Raw genomic sequence first — 14,647 nt, 5'->3', positions numbered from 1 at the left:
CCTGTGGAAAAAAAAGAAAAGTTCTGTATTACAGGATTTAGCTTTTCTCATTGTAACTTTTCTCCAAAACCTGCTTGTGGTTGAGAGGTTGGTTGTGGTTGACTATGTGTGTAGGTGAGAACAGGTCGAGAACGAGAAATGACCCACTCAACTCTACGATAGCAAGCCTACGTAAGATCAATAAAATACACATTTAGATTACATTTGTAGTACATTACACATATTTTCTTTTCAGAACCAAAGAAAATGGCTTTGACAGAGAGCCTTTGCACTCAGAGCATCCAAGCAAGCGGCCATGCACTATAAGCCCCGGCCAGCGGTACAGTCCAAATAATGGCTTGTCCTATCAACCCAATGGTTTGCCTCACCCTACCCCACCACCACCTCAGCATTATCGTTTGGATGACATGGCAATTGCCCACCACTACAGGGACTCGTACAGACACCCTAACCACAGGGACCTCAGGGACAGAAACAGGCCTATGGGTAAGAGAATTGGAGATCTTTTTGTATTTCTCCCTTGTTAGTATAGCTTTGTGGAGAATATTAACTTGATAATGTTCATTATGGTCATTGTCATAATACAATGTGTTATAGTTAAAACAAAATGCAAAATCTAAGTCAATAAATCAAATTTGCTATTGATTTAGGTGTAGGAGAAAAACGCTTGAAATAACAGCCAGTCGCTTTCTGCAGGGAAAGTGGTAATTAAACACTTGGAACTCCCACTGAAGACCTGACAGCCAAACTAGAGCCGCTTATCTCCTACACTTGAAATCAGATTTATTGATGGCAGTGGGGATGTGACTACAGAGACCATGGTGGGCATCAATTGCTTGACAGTTCGGAATTCAATACAGTCTATTTTTTACATTCCGTGTCGCTATTGTCTCCATTGAGTAGTATGTTATTTTATTGTCCTTACGACTTTTACAGAATTTATTTATTCTCAAGTGATTATTGTTTTCTTTTTTTTCTTCACTGGGACAATTATATTAACTCTCCACCAATTAGTAAAAAAAAAAAACTCCTTAAGGCTATTGTTGAAAGACTTAATCCATTTTTCAGAAGGGTGTTAATTAGTGTTACATGAGACTTTACATCTGCTTTGTCTAGGGTTGCATGGAGCACGTCAAGAAGAAATGATAGACCACAGGCTAACAGACAGAGAGTGGGCAGAAGAATGGAAGCACCTTGATCATGTAAGAACCTCGCTAAATTTCTGTAACATATAAGAGATGCTCGTGCCATAAGATGTAAAAAAAAAAATTATAGTGGATATAAAATAATTTTATGGTTTACGGTTTTCTTTTGCATTAAAGTTATATACCTTTGAAATGATTCTGAAGTCTGTCCTCTAGTCAGGGAAGAAATACCTTGGGCCCCAAATGGAAAAGCTTCCCCTTTCCACCAAGGTTTTTTTCTACGATTCCTGAGTCCTGGTATATCGATGGAGTGGAGAAATAAAAGGAGAATGTTTAGGTGTGGGGAGGATCACAAGATCATGGTGAAGCAACAAGACTTGAAGGTTTTTGTTGTTTCCATGGAATTAAAAAGAGAATGTATATGACTATTATAGAAGTTCTGTTACAAAGTGAAAATGGGTCATATTTTCCTCGTATATTATTTTTCTTACTTTGCTGAGTATTCCATTAGTTGTTTTTTGTCTGTTTGTTATGGTTTTGACCATGGGGGCAGTGCCCACAATGTAATTATGCATAGCGGCCCAAAGACATGTCCCCAGAGAATCCTATGGTCCTTCAAAAAGACCATAACATTTGCATATTGGGTACCCTCTATATAAAGCTCCATTTGTCTGGAACTATATAAAAAAACAACACTAAAGGGAGTAGCGTGAATGAAAGAAGAGCAAAAGCTGGACACTTTTGACCTGCTGATAGGTCCTCTTTAAGCACCTTTTTAGACTCATATAATTTATATGAAGGCCTCTAAAAGAGGATAGAAGACTAACTGCGGCCTGTGAACTCTTTAGCCTTCACATTTACATGTTATTGTTTATTAAGTGTCAATAAGTATAACTGGTTAAGTCCCAGATGATAAACCATTGGGAGCCTATATGCGAGTGTGGGCCCTTGACTATAGTAACACCTTTACTTCTCTGTAATTGACTGGCTTTAATTAACCACTTTTTAAAATGGGTCTCCACAGCTTAGCAATGAGGAACACAGGTACTCAACATGTAGTCCAGTAAGACCTCTATACAAGGTAGACTGATATTGGCTGAACCCGCCGATATCGAAGGATTCGGCAAACGGTCTAATGTGTATGGTGGTGCCAGCCAACTGATGGCCTGGTGAGATATTGATTGCACAAGTCCAATTGTATTGCTCTCACTGAGATGAGCTGCCGTCCGACATGCCAGTTGGCTGCTTTCTCATAGGGAGCACAGGAGCACTTGGCCAAATGAGCACTCCTGTGTAAATGACCATCGGCTGAGATGGCTGTCAGCCAAACTATTGGCCAAAGCATAGTTGGGCCGACAGCCATCTGATATATTTGGCCAGCCTTAACTCTAAGAGTAAAGACCATATCCAAAAGGGAAAGCTTGCAATATAATTTTTTTGGGTGATTTGTTATTTTTTTTTTAATTTTAGTATGTGTTATTGAACTTACACTGAACTTTAGTAGTAGTAGGTGGTATTGATCCTTGAGAAACATTGATGTAGTACAATAATTTGTGTATCGCCAGATAAAAAAAAAATACAGGATTTGAATAATAGAAAAATTTGATGTCACATGTAAAAAAGAATTATGCCAGCTTTACTCTGTTTGGACAATTTTTCAGCATAGTAGCTGCCTGAATTAATTTTTTTTCCTCCGTTATGCTTCACTCGCCTAACTCATTTACAATATATCATCTTTATGCCTCGTACATTGTCTTCACATACTGTCGTCGAGAGCTAAATAATGGCGTACATTTCCATGGCATTTGGATCAGTCCTATGCAAATTTCAAGTATGCAAGATTACCAAGTCATAATATATTTACAACGAATAACTCTACCATCATCACAGATGGCAGATGAAAGTACTTTCCAAGTGTTCAGAAGCTAGACTTAATGAATGTTACATGTTCACAGACAGATCTTGTGCCTATTTTTGAGCCACGGCTCTTTTATGCTGTCACAAAAGAAAAAAAAAAAGAAAATGGGAACCATGAGACACAATTGTCACATTGGTTCACGCAGACAATATGTGTCTAATATCTACCTATATGTATTTGCTGTGGTTGTTTTAAGACAATAGCATGTGAGCTGATTTTCATCTTTTCCTAACAGCTTTTAAACTGCATAATGGATATGGTGGAAAAAACAAGACGATCCCTCACTGTGCTTCGGCGATGTCAGGAAGCCGACCGGGAGGAGCTTAATTACTGGATCAGGCGGTACAGTGATGCGGAGGATTTAAAAAAAGGTAGCAGTAGCAGCAGCACCAGCCATTCCAGACAACAGAGCCCTGTGAATCCAGATCCTGTCCCCTTAGGTATATTAGCACAACCTATGATGGGTCCTTGGACTTCTTGTCCTAAGGTTCTTAAATGACCATTCTCTTCTTAGCTATTTATGCGAAAAGTAATTTCATTTGATGATGGTTTTATATATTTAATATATTGTGTCTTGTATTTATTTTGTAAAATCGTGAATCCAATGCTAAGAATTTAACCACTGAAGAATTGAAACCTGTCTATGTTGGTTAAGGAAAGGCAAGATAGCAGCCCCTGCTGGGTAACTTCATGGTCCATATATTGCCATTGGCTCAGAAAATAAATGCACCCTATGCATATCAGGTGCCAAACATCGACACAAAGAAGTTAATGGAAATTGACCACGAGCCCCATCCTCATCGTCTATAAATTGACAATATTCTATACAGAGCCGTGCGTGATTTGTAATGTAGTCTAAAACGACAGTGATGCAATGGGTAGGGTGGCAGTGTTTGGCTTTTTTTGTATATGCTTGAAAAAAAGTGTCCTATTTTTACCTTCAGTCCTGGAATTTGCTGACTGCTGACAACCCTGTCACAATTTAGATTCTAGTTCAAGTCCGGCAATGGGACACATGGTGCAATTTACAGCAACCTGTAGTCTGGAAATGGTGTCCATTCTATAATACGGTCTGTTATATAATAGATTATGTTGATAATTTTAGCTTTCCCAATAGTTTTAGATCTAAAGAAATGTTCTTATTGTGTTCTAAGAATACATTTGTTGCACTGTACATGTAGGAAAATTCTTGCTTAAAGGAAAAATGTCACCAGAAAAAACACTATTAACTGGCAGGTTAATAGCTTACCCGAACACTGCAGGGAGAAAATTAACTTTATTCTCCTCGGCATCGTTTTGGTTTCAGTTACGGAGGCAGCGCTGGCGCCGGTTCAATGCAGAGCCACTGTCAGTCAGGGCCTGGGACGCAGTTAGACAACTGCGCGGTTACGGCGACAGTGACTGACGACTGAATTAGCGTTGGTGTTGCCCCCATGACGGAAACCTGAACTGAGAGAATAAAGTTCATTTTCTCCCCGAATCGTTTGGCTATGTGTGGGGAGAATCTATCTATAGGATCAACCCTCATATGCCATCAATATGGGCATGTAGGTAATAGGAAGCTGAATAAAATGATACATTGATATCTGTAATGCAATATCTACAGGAGAATCTGCCTCCAGAGATTATTTTACATGAAAGGGGAGTTGCCAGTGTGATGTGCAATTGCTCTCCTGATCTGACTGCAGTGTGTTACATATTACAAGTTCCTCTCACTTCTTCAGCTTCAATTTCACAGACAGACAGTGTTGCAATACAGCAGAGCTGTGAGAGCTGCAGAAAATGTGTTTATAAAGAGACAAAGTTCAGTTCTGCTGCTCTGTGTTAGTTACTTGACTCACACTGGTAACTCTACCTTCTATTAAAAATAATCTCTGGAAGCAGATTGTCATGCAGATATGTGTCCAGCTTATAGTCCTTAACAGCTCATTTACATATAAGAAAAACATGGATTTCTCTGGCATACGATATCGAATAGCAGCTATCAAGGTATCATTTTATTCAGCTTCATGGAGTTTGGATGTCAAAATAGCCACAGCTTTATTTAAATCACAGGATTATAACAACCATAACTGTCCAACATACAGCCCAAAAGATGTTACCATTCCACATCTTTTAGGAAGACCTGTATGCCTACATAGGCAGTTTAGGAGGGTTGGTCTCACTTTCAAATACCCTTTAAACATGTCCAGAAACTTATATCACCAAAAACCTAAGTCAAAGGGATGACTTTTTAACACATCTTTGATATACCTTACTACAGCTACAGATGTAGTATTTGCTAATATATCACACAACTAATTATGACACTATAATTCAGAAGAATATATTGATGCAGAAAACTGTAACTGGACCATTAGCGCAGCAAATGCCATTGAACATGTCAAATCAGATGTCACATATCTTGCGGCATCATGTCAAGTTAGACAATGCTGCTTCTGTATATTGAAAATCATAGCCAACTATGCTTTTCAGTCCAATTTTATGCAAAGAAATGCAGTATTTTGTTCAATGGGAGCCAATGGCTGATATATACAATGTCATTCGCATCTGAATAATACATGACACACAGATGTTGACCTTTTTGTAATCATAATACTCTTCTTTTGTGAGACATGGATTACATATCCTAAAATCTGCCAAAGACTCCAAGTCATCACCAGATTTCTTTTTTAACCATTGCATGTTTTATTGCCGTTAGTTTGGCACTATGTTCCTTTTTCGGACTGTGCCGTGCCATTTTATTAATCTAGTATAAACATGATATAGACACATGAATACAAGAAAACCACCTATCCTCTTCTGCTTTATTTCCGAACATATACTTTCTTTGAATCATGATATTTGGAGAACAGATGACATCCATTTCCTCTCCTCGAAAAAGGGAATGAGATTATACATTGCAGATTATCCCATTGCTGCCATATTTGGATTCACAAACGTCACTTATAGAATTTATAAAAAATAATCTTACCCGCATTTTTATGATTTTCCTTAAACTTTAGGTTAAATAAGGTTCAGCTTATGTGTTTTTCCACAAAATATAAAATAATCAATAGTGCAGGACGTTTTGTTTTTCCAAGGATTTTACAGCAAGTGATTTGTGCCAACACAAATATCTGTTTTTTTATTGTCTATACTATTTCCACAGTCGCCATAGCTTTGCCCATGTGTTCCTTTCTGTTAGATTCCATCAGTTTGTAGAAGCTGTGTTACATTTTATTAGTATATGATTTATGATTTAAAGGGCCAGTGAGTCATAAACGTAAAGTCTGACATTAAGAAGCATTTAGTCACATCCACAAATCTAGATTCAGAATCCTTGAGACATTTCACATTGTAGTAACATCTGCGGTGTAACTGAATACAAAGTAAAGTTATATTTTATTAGCCATTACATCCAATTGGTTTCAATGGGAACACAGAAAAAAATGTCCCTCCAGAATCTCAATTTAATTAGTTCTGGTCACTCTTTTATTTCTTTAGAATATTTTTTGCCCATTTTTGTACATTTTGGATCTACTTGTGCTGTAGCATTTGAGCCATCATTTTCTTCAAAGGACTTTGACAGTGCATCAACAAACTTTTTGTTAAATCTCGGAATATTTCCTGAAAAATCTCACACCGCAAATACCCTGTTCTAGATAGTCCTAAATTTGATGGTTCTTTCAGAAGCTAAATAATAAATAACTTGACATGTGCCCTATTTCTTTCTAAAGGTGTTCAAACGATAAAATAATCTCTGAAGACTTAAATTATCAGTAGCTACAACTTATCTTAATATATCATTCTGAATTGTCTTCAGTACTTCACTCCCCCAATAAAGATGGCCACAAGGCCCTCAAACACATTAGACTAACTTGTCTAAACCTACCAATATTGGCAGAATTGTCCAACGGTCTATTGTGCAGGTAGGCCCCCATTTCAACCCTAGCAGATGATTCTTGAGAAGAGAAGGATCCAACACATTGGATTTCTAGTCTCCGATCCTTTTGTCCTCCAGGTGAATGCTTGGCCAAGCCAAACATTCCTGTGTTTTGGGGACTTAGGAGAGATACCTGTTGGTTGAATGATCGGCAGAACAATCATTCGACCGACAGCTGTTTATTTTGTACCGGGGAGCTTTACAGTGGGACCATTAAACCTTTTCATGTGTATGTGGGCCTAGTGACTTCAGAGAGAAATAACGATTGAGCATGTTGAATTTCTAGTGCTGTTCTTTAAGTTCAGCAGATTACTTTATTCTCTCTGTGAAGGACACATGCACGCATGGCCAAGTATGTGGGGTTTGGTAGAGGTTTAACATATATAACCAGCTTGACTTCATTTTTGGAACACAAGGAAGAATTGAGACATAACATATATTGTCCCCATCACAATTTAAGCCAGACACATGAGCTGAACAGGTCAATGTCACAAAACATGATCTAGTACAATTTCATTGGGCTCCACATCTGTGGCTGCCACATCCTAGCCTATCACCTATTACTAAGTAAAGAAAATTAAGTTCTTAAAATTGAACGGTAACTGCTAAAATCTAAAAGACCATTGCTAAATGTAGCTAAACTATTCACAGGCAGACATGAGTGCATCTGTTTTTTTGTGAAATGTTACTGTCTGTGGGTAGGTGGTGACCTCAATATTCTCCTCTGCACTCCCCATTACTTTCTTTACCTAATAACAATCCATTGCACAGCATTGGCATTCTGCCATTGAAGAGTTTACTTTGGGTTCAATGTACCTTGGTCTAGCAAGCCGACTCTATTACTGAAATATATTTATACATCATCGTGAGTTGTATGTCCATAAGCTCAAGTCCTTACAAATTGCTCTATTTTACTTGCAACTATCTTTGGTCATCTGAGGCAGTCCCATGTCAACCGCTTATCTCCTTGTTAATGAGAAAATATGACTTTCTCCATGTAGCTAAATGTTAACCCCAGTATTTTGGCTAGCAGACTCTCAGATAGAATAACACTGTAAATAATCAGATATAATTTGAGTCTGATGAAAATCACAACAAAGTATTTTTAGTGGCTAATTTGTAATACCGCATAGTTTTTGTCATATATTTTTCACAGCTGTTCAGCAGCTTGGCTAATCTGTTCTTGGAAGAGTTCGCTTTTTACTCTGAAATATTTCTATGGTTACAACATTTCACTTTCATTCTCATGGAAGACGGGTTTATGAGGTGAGACCCTTTATTGATATAGATATCTTAAAGGGGTTGTCCACTACACGGACAATCATTCTCAATCATTTGTTTGAATTCAGTAAAACACATTCGCCTACGTTCACCTCCAGTGTCAGCACCGTTTCAGCAGTGTCAACATCCCGGGATCGCGTGACATTATGTCATGCTATCCCTGCAGCCAATCAGCGCTGGCTTCACTCTTCCCTCCTTTGGACAAATTATATACATCCGGAGGAAGTGAGAGTTGCCGTCTACCATTACTCTACCTACAGTGCCAAACTATGACATATGTGTGCTAGTAGGGTGGCATGAAAGAAGGCATATTTTACTGCTATGATCTGTTAAAGGTGTGATTGAGTTTATTCTGTGTTTTTAGCTGGGAAAATCTCTGCTGACATTTATATATGTTTTACATGTTTTTCTATCTTTTTGACGTTTTGTATATTAAAAAAAATATTTATATATTAGAGGCATATATAACAAAGCCTACTTTATGAAGAGCAGGTTTAATGTTCATTTTATTATCAATATTTTCTATTGTACAGAATTTAAGAAAATGAGCTACCCTTTGTTAAAAGGCATTTTTTCTTAAAACGTAACGATAATTTCTTATTATTATTGTTTCAAATCTCAGTAGTCCTTCAAAATTGCTGATGAATTGGTAGGGATTTGGATCATGAAATCCTCACTCATCTCTCAAACACTGTGCCGAAGTACTCTGCTTCTGCCAGAGCCATGCACCCGGCTACGTATAGGCTCAATAGAAAGTCTATGGAGTCCATAAGCCGCTGTATGCAGGTCTACTGGAGAAGCTGAGCACTTCTTCACAGTGCTTGATTAATGAGGGTCTCAGGACCCAGCACTTCTGAAGAATAACTGCGATTTGTAATAAGTTGCTCTTTAAATATTACTAAATGTTATCAGGCTTCCTAATTAATAAATATAGCAAACATATTAGGAAATGATTTGGTGGCAATACTACTTGCGGTAGCTGTCATACATAGTACAGCCAGCTGCTGGTTAGGCTAGGTATCAAATAAACACTTTTACCCTACAGGTGGTATCATTGTTACAGTTTCTAGATGTTTCCACGGTAACAGACTACAAACAAACCTTGTGTAGTCTGATCCTGCTGTCTTAATCCCTTCTATATGTCATGTGTCCTGATAACCAACATATCTTATGTTAGCAAAAAATAGGAGACAAATGGATAGCAATGTACTGCAGGATCAGACTACACATGGCTTGTTTGTAGCCTGTTACTTTGGAAACACAAGGTGTTTTGTACAGTTTATCTATTCTATATTTTAGATGCATGTAAAGGTGTTGTCTGGCCTTGGAGCACAAGTCTGTAGACTTGTGAATCCTTACATTGCGTTCACTACACGCTGTAAGGATTCACCGTTTACACTGCTGGGAGATGAAGGCATGTGACTGCAATTATGCTATTTGCATGTATGCTGTCACGTGCCAACTAGACGTGTGCAGCCTTGATCATTGCAAGTGTATTGACCAATGCTGGTCATGTCTAGTCGGACTGTGACTGGAAGTATGCAAATCACATACTTGCTTTCACATGATCGTCCGCTCTTAGCACCAGAGAATCTTCATAGCATGCTGTACTCACGATGTGAGCAGTCATGAGTTTGCAGTTACATAGAGTGATTGCAGACATGTACCCCAAGGTCGCACAACCCCTTTACGCAGTTGCAAAATGGTGATAAGGATGGACTTACCTTTTTAGGATATTAGGACCCAGCGTAAATCTCTATGATTTATGGTATGATAACCCCTGACATATAGTAACTCACAAGCAATGTTATTTTACTCTATTCTTTTGGCAACCGGTCACATCGCCCATCGCCAGGGCACATGAATTTGACAAAATGTTAAAGGAACTTACAGAATCTATATAAATGGTTTTTATTAACTATTTAAAATCAATTAATAAATGCCTTGTATCCTCCATAAACTAAAAAGATTTTCCCCATTTTTTACGCCATCCAAGCTTGACGCTGATATTTATGAGCCGGCGCTCACATGGCTCAGTTAGTGCTGCTCGCTGTTGAAAATTCCATTTGCATTAATTTCTTTGGAATATTTGCAATCTGTCAGAGAATGTCATGGTGTTATGCTGTCGACATTCCTACAGAAGGCATGAAACAGATGTGACAATGAGATTTTTGTGTACAGTAGACAATACTTGCAGCGTGATATCAGAGTGGGCTTTACTGTCAGTCTCAAGTACTAACAAATGAGCAATACTCTCAATGTGTTCTTTTTTTTCTCTCTCTCTCTCTCTTCCTCCTCTGCAGAATCGCATCGGGAATTCCTTCACAGGCCCGCTTCTGGATATGTGCCAGAGGAAATTTGGAAGAAAGCTGGTAAGGATTGTTTAAAAACACAGACCTAGTGTTCTGGCAGATGTGTGCAGTTGTTAATGCACTGATGTGAGGAATCAAAAAACAGACTGATTAGTAACAGAGCGAAATTGCAATAATCCTTAATAACTGCTCAAAATTATAACATGGGTTACTGTGGAATTCCTTTGTAGAAAATCTTCAACCCCAGGAGATACTATTGATCTTTTATGTTGGCTGTGTCATTACTATGCATGGTCCCATTAGCCTGTATTGTTGAGATGAGTCCGTAATGTTTCAAGAACACATTTAAAATGGTGAACGACGTTTGCGATGAATTAATAGGCAAATCGTGTGCCCTTTGTGCCATATTTTCTACTACTGGGCGTAGTGTTTGCTATTTCAAGCATCATACCAGTGAAAAGATATAATATTGTTAATATTTTTCTAGCTTTTTATGTATTGGGGATTATTATTATTATGATTATTATTATTATTATTATTATTATTTTTAGTATTTTTAGTATTATTTCTGAGTTGTTTTACATCCCAGAAAACAAAATTATTTGTTTTCATCATCATCATCATCATTATTATTATTATTATTATTTTTAGGCTGTTTTATCCCTAGAAAACAAAATTGATTTGAAAGATAGTATATTTTAAAATAACAATAAATAATAATGATAATAATAATAATACAATAATTATTATTTTTTAAAATAAATAATAACTAACATAATTAAATAATAATTAATAATAAAAAATAATTTGAAAAATAATGGAAATCAATAAATAATAAATTAAATTAATTAAGTAATAGTATAAAATAATTAAAAAAATCATTATTATTAATAATAATAATACAATAACAGTAATTAAATGGTGAATAAAATAATTAAATATTGACTAAAATGCAGTAATTAAATGTAAAATAAATAATACCTAAAATAGCTAAAAATAAAATACATATATTTATATAATAAAAAGAAATAATAAATAAGAAAATAAATAAATAAGAATTTAAAATAAGTAAAAAATAAAATAATTGCATAATTATAAAAAAATGATATTAATGCAATGTGTTGAAGATATCCATATTTAAAAACAATGATAATTTAGGTCTACAGTGGTTTCAAATATAAAATATTTAATGAAGAAAAAAGGCAGTATTCCACATTTACACTCATATGAAATTGCATTGATTGTATAATATGTGATGAATGAAAAAAAATAAATTGTAACCCTTATAATAAAAGACGACGGATACCACATTCTTTAGTTTTTTTCTTATTCAGTAAGCAAGCTTTGTTTGCATTTGGTAATAAATATGCAAGCACCTTGTGAGCATCCTATCAATTCTCTGTGCAGATCTGTTCGTGCCTGTGGGACTAGAATAGGAATGCATAATTTAAATATAAATTGCCTGATTAGCATATACAATTAGTCAAGCTGTAGCTTTGATCGTAAGCAAAAATTATTGTCCTGTATTGCCACTTAGATAGAATTTTAATTCACCTTGAATATTCAAAGTAAATTAAGCCCAGGTTGCATTATTCACGGATTTCATATTAAGAACCACAGTCGCCACTATGTTCAAAACATATTTTTGAAAAATGGAGAAAAATACAAATACAATTTTTGGTTTAATAACAAAAAAAAGTCATGAAAATAAAGAAAATAGATTTTCGAATTTGATCCTTTTCATTTTCAGAAGAAATTCTGCGATTATTTGCCATGATTACAAATTATAGTTGCATTTTATAACCTTAAAATTTGAAAATAAAAGCGATAAAAAAAAAAAAATGTTCTGTTGTTTTGCTAATGGTGTGTGGGAAAATTAATATCTTCAGTGGTTTGCAGAGAGTGTCTTTAAAGGGAACCTGTCACCACGTTTTTGGAAGATGGGATAAAAATAGCGTTAAATAGGGGCAGAGGTGGGCGTTACATTAGTGTGTGTGTTATGCGTTTATTACCCACCTAAGTTGCCGAAATAACTTTGCAAAGTCTCCGTTTTCGCCTGTCAATCAGGCTGGTCAGGTCGCATGGGCGTTGTCTTCCCCCAGATTTGGCGTAGTTTTCCGTTGGTGGCGTAGTGGTGTGCGCATGCCCAAGGTCCCGAATCCTCTGCCAGGGGATTTAAAATAGCGCGGTGTTCGTTATTGCATTGGTGATCGGTGGGCGCGGCCATCTTCCTTTGGCCGCGCGTGCGCAGAAGCGGCGCTCTGCTGGCCGCGGCTTCAGGAAAATGGCCGCGGGATGCCGCGCGTGCGCAGATGGATATCGCGGCGGCCATTTTCCTGAAGCCGCGGCCAGCAGAGCGCCGCTTCTGCGCACGCGCGGCCAAAGGAAGATGGCCGCGCCCACCGATCACCAATGCAATAACGAACACCGCGCTATTTTAAATCCCCTGGAAGAGGATTCCAGACTTTGGGCATGCGCACACCACTACGCCACCAACGGAAAACTACGCCAAATCTGGGTGAAGACACCACGCCCATGTGACCTGACCAGCCTGATTGACAGGCGAAAACGGAGACTTTGCAAAGTTATTTCGGCAACTTAGGTGGGTAATAAACGCATAACACACACACTAATGTAACGCCCACCTCTGCCCCTATTTAACGCTATTTTTATCCCATCTTCCAAAAACGTGGTGACAGGTTCCCTTTAAAGATCGCTTCCTGAAACGTATTCATTTGTTCTTAATTTTTAATATCTGGTAATATGATTCTATTAGAAATCTATGTTCTTAATTAAACAGAACATTTAATTAAGGTGCTTTTTAAGCGAGTGAAACAATTAGGTGAAAACACTTGAATGAAACATGTCATAATTAGTTTTAATAGAGTGTTAATTGGTACAACGTTTGCCAAGTTAATAATTACTGCTTATTAAATTTTCAATTATTCATTGTCATTTTGGTTTGAATAAAGATGAAAATTAGATAAACTGGATCAAGTGGAAGATATCTTTCCTTGATAATTAAATTAGATCTTTTCTTTAAATGAAGTATTTTAGTCTGTCTTTGTTAATGTTGTGAATAAGCGACTGAACAAAATATATTAAAAAAAAAACATTATTTTTAAATTTTTTATTTAATTTATTTTTACTGCATTTTTATCTACTATTTTAGAAAAAAAGTATTTTCTTTGTGTTGCGACATAATAAAAAAAAACAAAGAAATCAGACAACCGTTTCCTTAGGAATATTTTAGCTTTAGCTACTAAAAAAAACCTGTCTTATGAAAAATATAATGTAGGCAGTAATATACATCTAAATGAGGTAAAACTAATCATGCATGCTGGTGATTGTAAAACATTGCTATTTGTCCATTGTCTTTTAGTATATGTGACCATCGACCGTTAATGTCTAAATTTAAGGGTTGATATATCAGAATAAATATGCAAATCCAAATATGTGAATTAAATAAGTTTATCTTTAAAATAACTGGTCTTTTTAGATATATACACACATGTTTGCACGTGTTGACTATAGTATTTTGGATACAATAGTGTGGTATAAATTCTGCTGGTTTCTTATGTGTTGTGGGTTACCCATTAACATTAACCAAAAATAAATCTTATATCTATTGGTCCATAAATAGAATCCACGCGGCCGGCACACTGAAAGCCCGACTACCGGGAGGAAATGAGCTTTATTCTTCCCGGCAGTTTCCAGGTTTCAGTCATAGAGGTGCGCCCAGTGTGGCTACAGTCATTGCTCAGTGTGTAGTTGGCGGCAGCTGTAGCAATGCTGCAGCACTGACTGACAGCCAACTCTACAGTGTATCAGTGCTGAGCTGGCTGTCAGTCAGTGCAGGAGTGTAGTTACACCTTACGCTCATTATTACTGGAGGCAAGCTGGCTGCACCTCTCTGATTAAAAGTTGGAGGCTGCTTGGAAGAATGAAGTTCAACCCCTCCGGTAGCCAAGCTTTTAGTGCATCTGCCGCACAGCTTTCGAACACTATAACCTGCAGATTACCCCTATATCAATATATATATTGATAGGTTTCCTTTAAGTTGTCC

At 36.9% G+C, this 14,647-nt stretch overlaps 1 protein-coding gene across 11 annotated transcripts in view; it reads left to right on the top strand.

Moving 5' to 3' along the window:
• Positions 1-14,647, top strand: part of RUNX1T1 (RUNX1 partner transcriptional co-repressor 1) — a 168,950-nt gene that overhangs the window by 143,101 nt on the left and 11,202 nt on the right. For 7 of the 11 annotated variants that reach the window (XM_077270828.1, XM_077270834.1, XM_077270835.1 and 4 more), the window contains exons 6-9: positions 236-486; positions 1,117-1,202; positions 3,299-3,503; positions 10,573-10,641. In XM_077270828.1, coding sequence (XP_077126943.1) covers positions 236-486; positions 1,117-1,202; positions 3,299-3,503; positions 10,573-10,641 — 611 coding nt within the window. The remainder of the gene's footprint in view (positions 1-235; positions 487-1,116; positions 1,203-3,298; positions 3,504-10,572; positions 10,642-14,647) is intronic. The other 4 variants (XM_077270838.1, XM_077270841.1, XM_077270840.1 and 1 more) reach the window with 1 other exon arrangement.

The sequence above is a fragment of the Ranitomeya variabilis genome, chromosome 6 (genome assembly GCF_051348905.1).
Source record: "Ranitomeya variabilis isolate aRanVar5 chromosome 6, aRanVar5.hap1, whole genome shotgun sequence".
NCBI lineage: Eukaryota > Metazoa > Chordata > Amphibia > Anura > Dendrobatidae > Ranitomeya > Ranitomeya variabilis.
The sequence above is the reverse complement of the archived record's forward strand: the minus strand, read 5'-3'. Positions and strand labels throughout refer to the sequence as shown.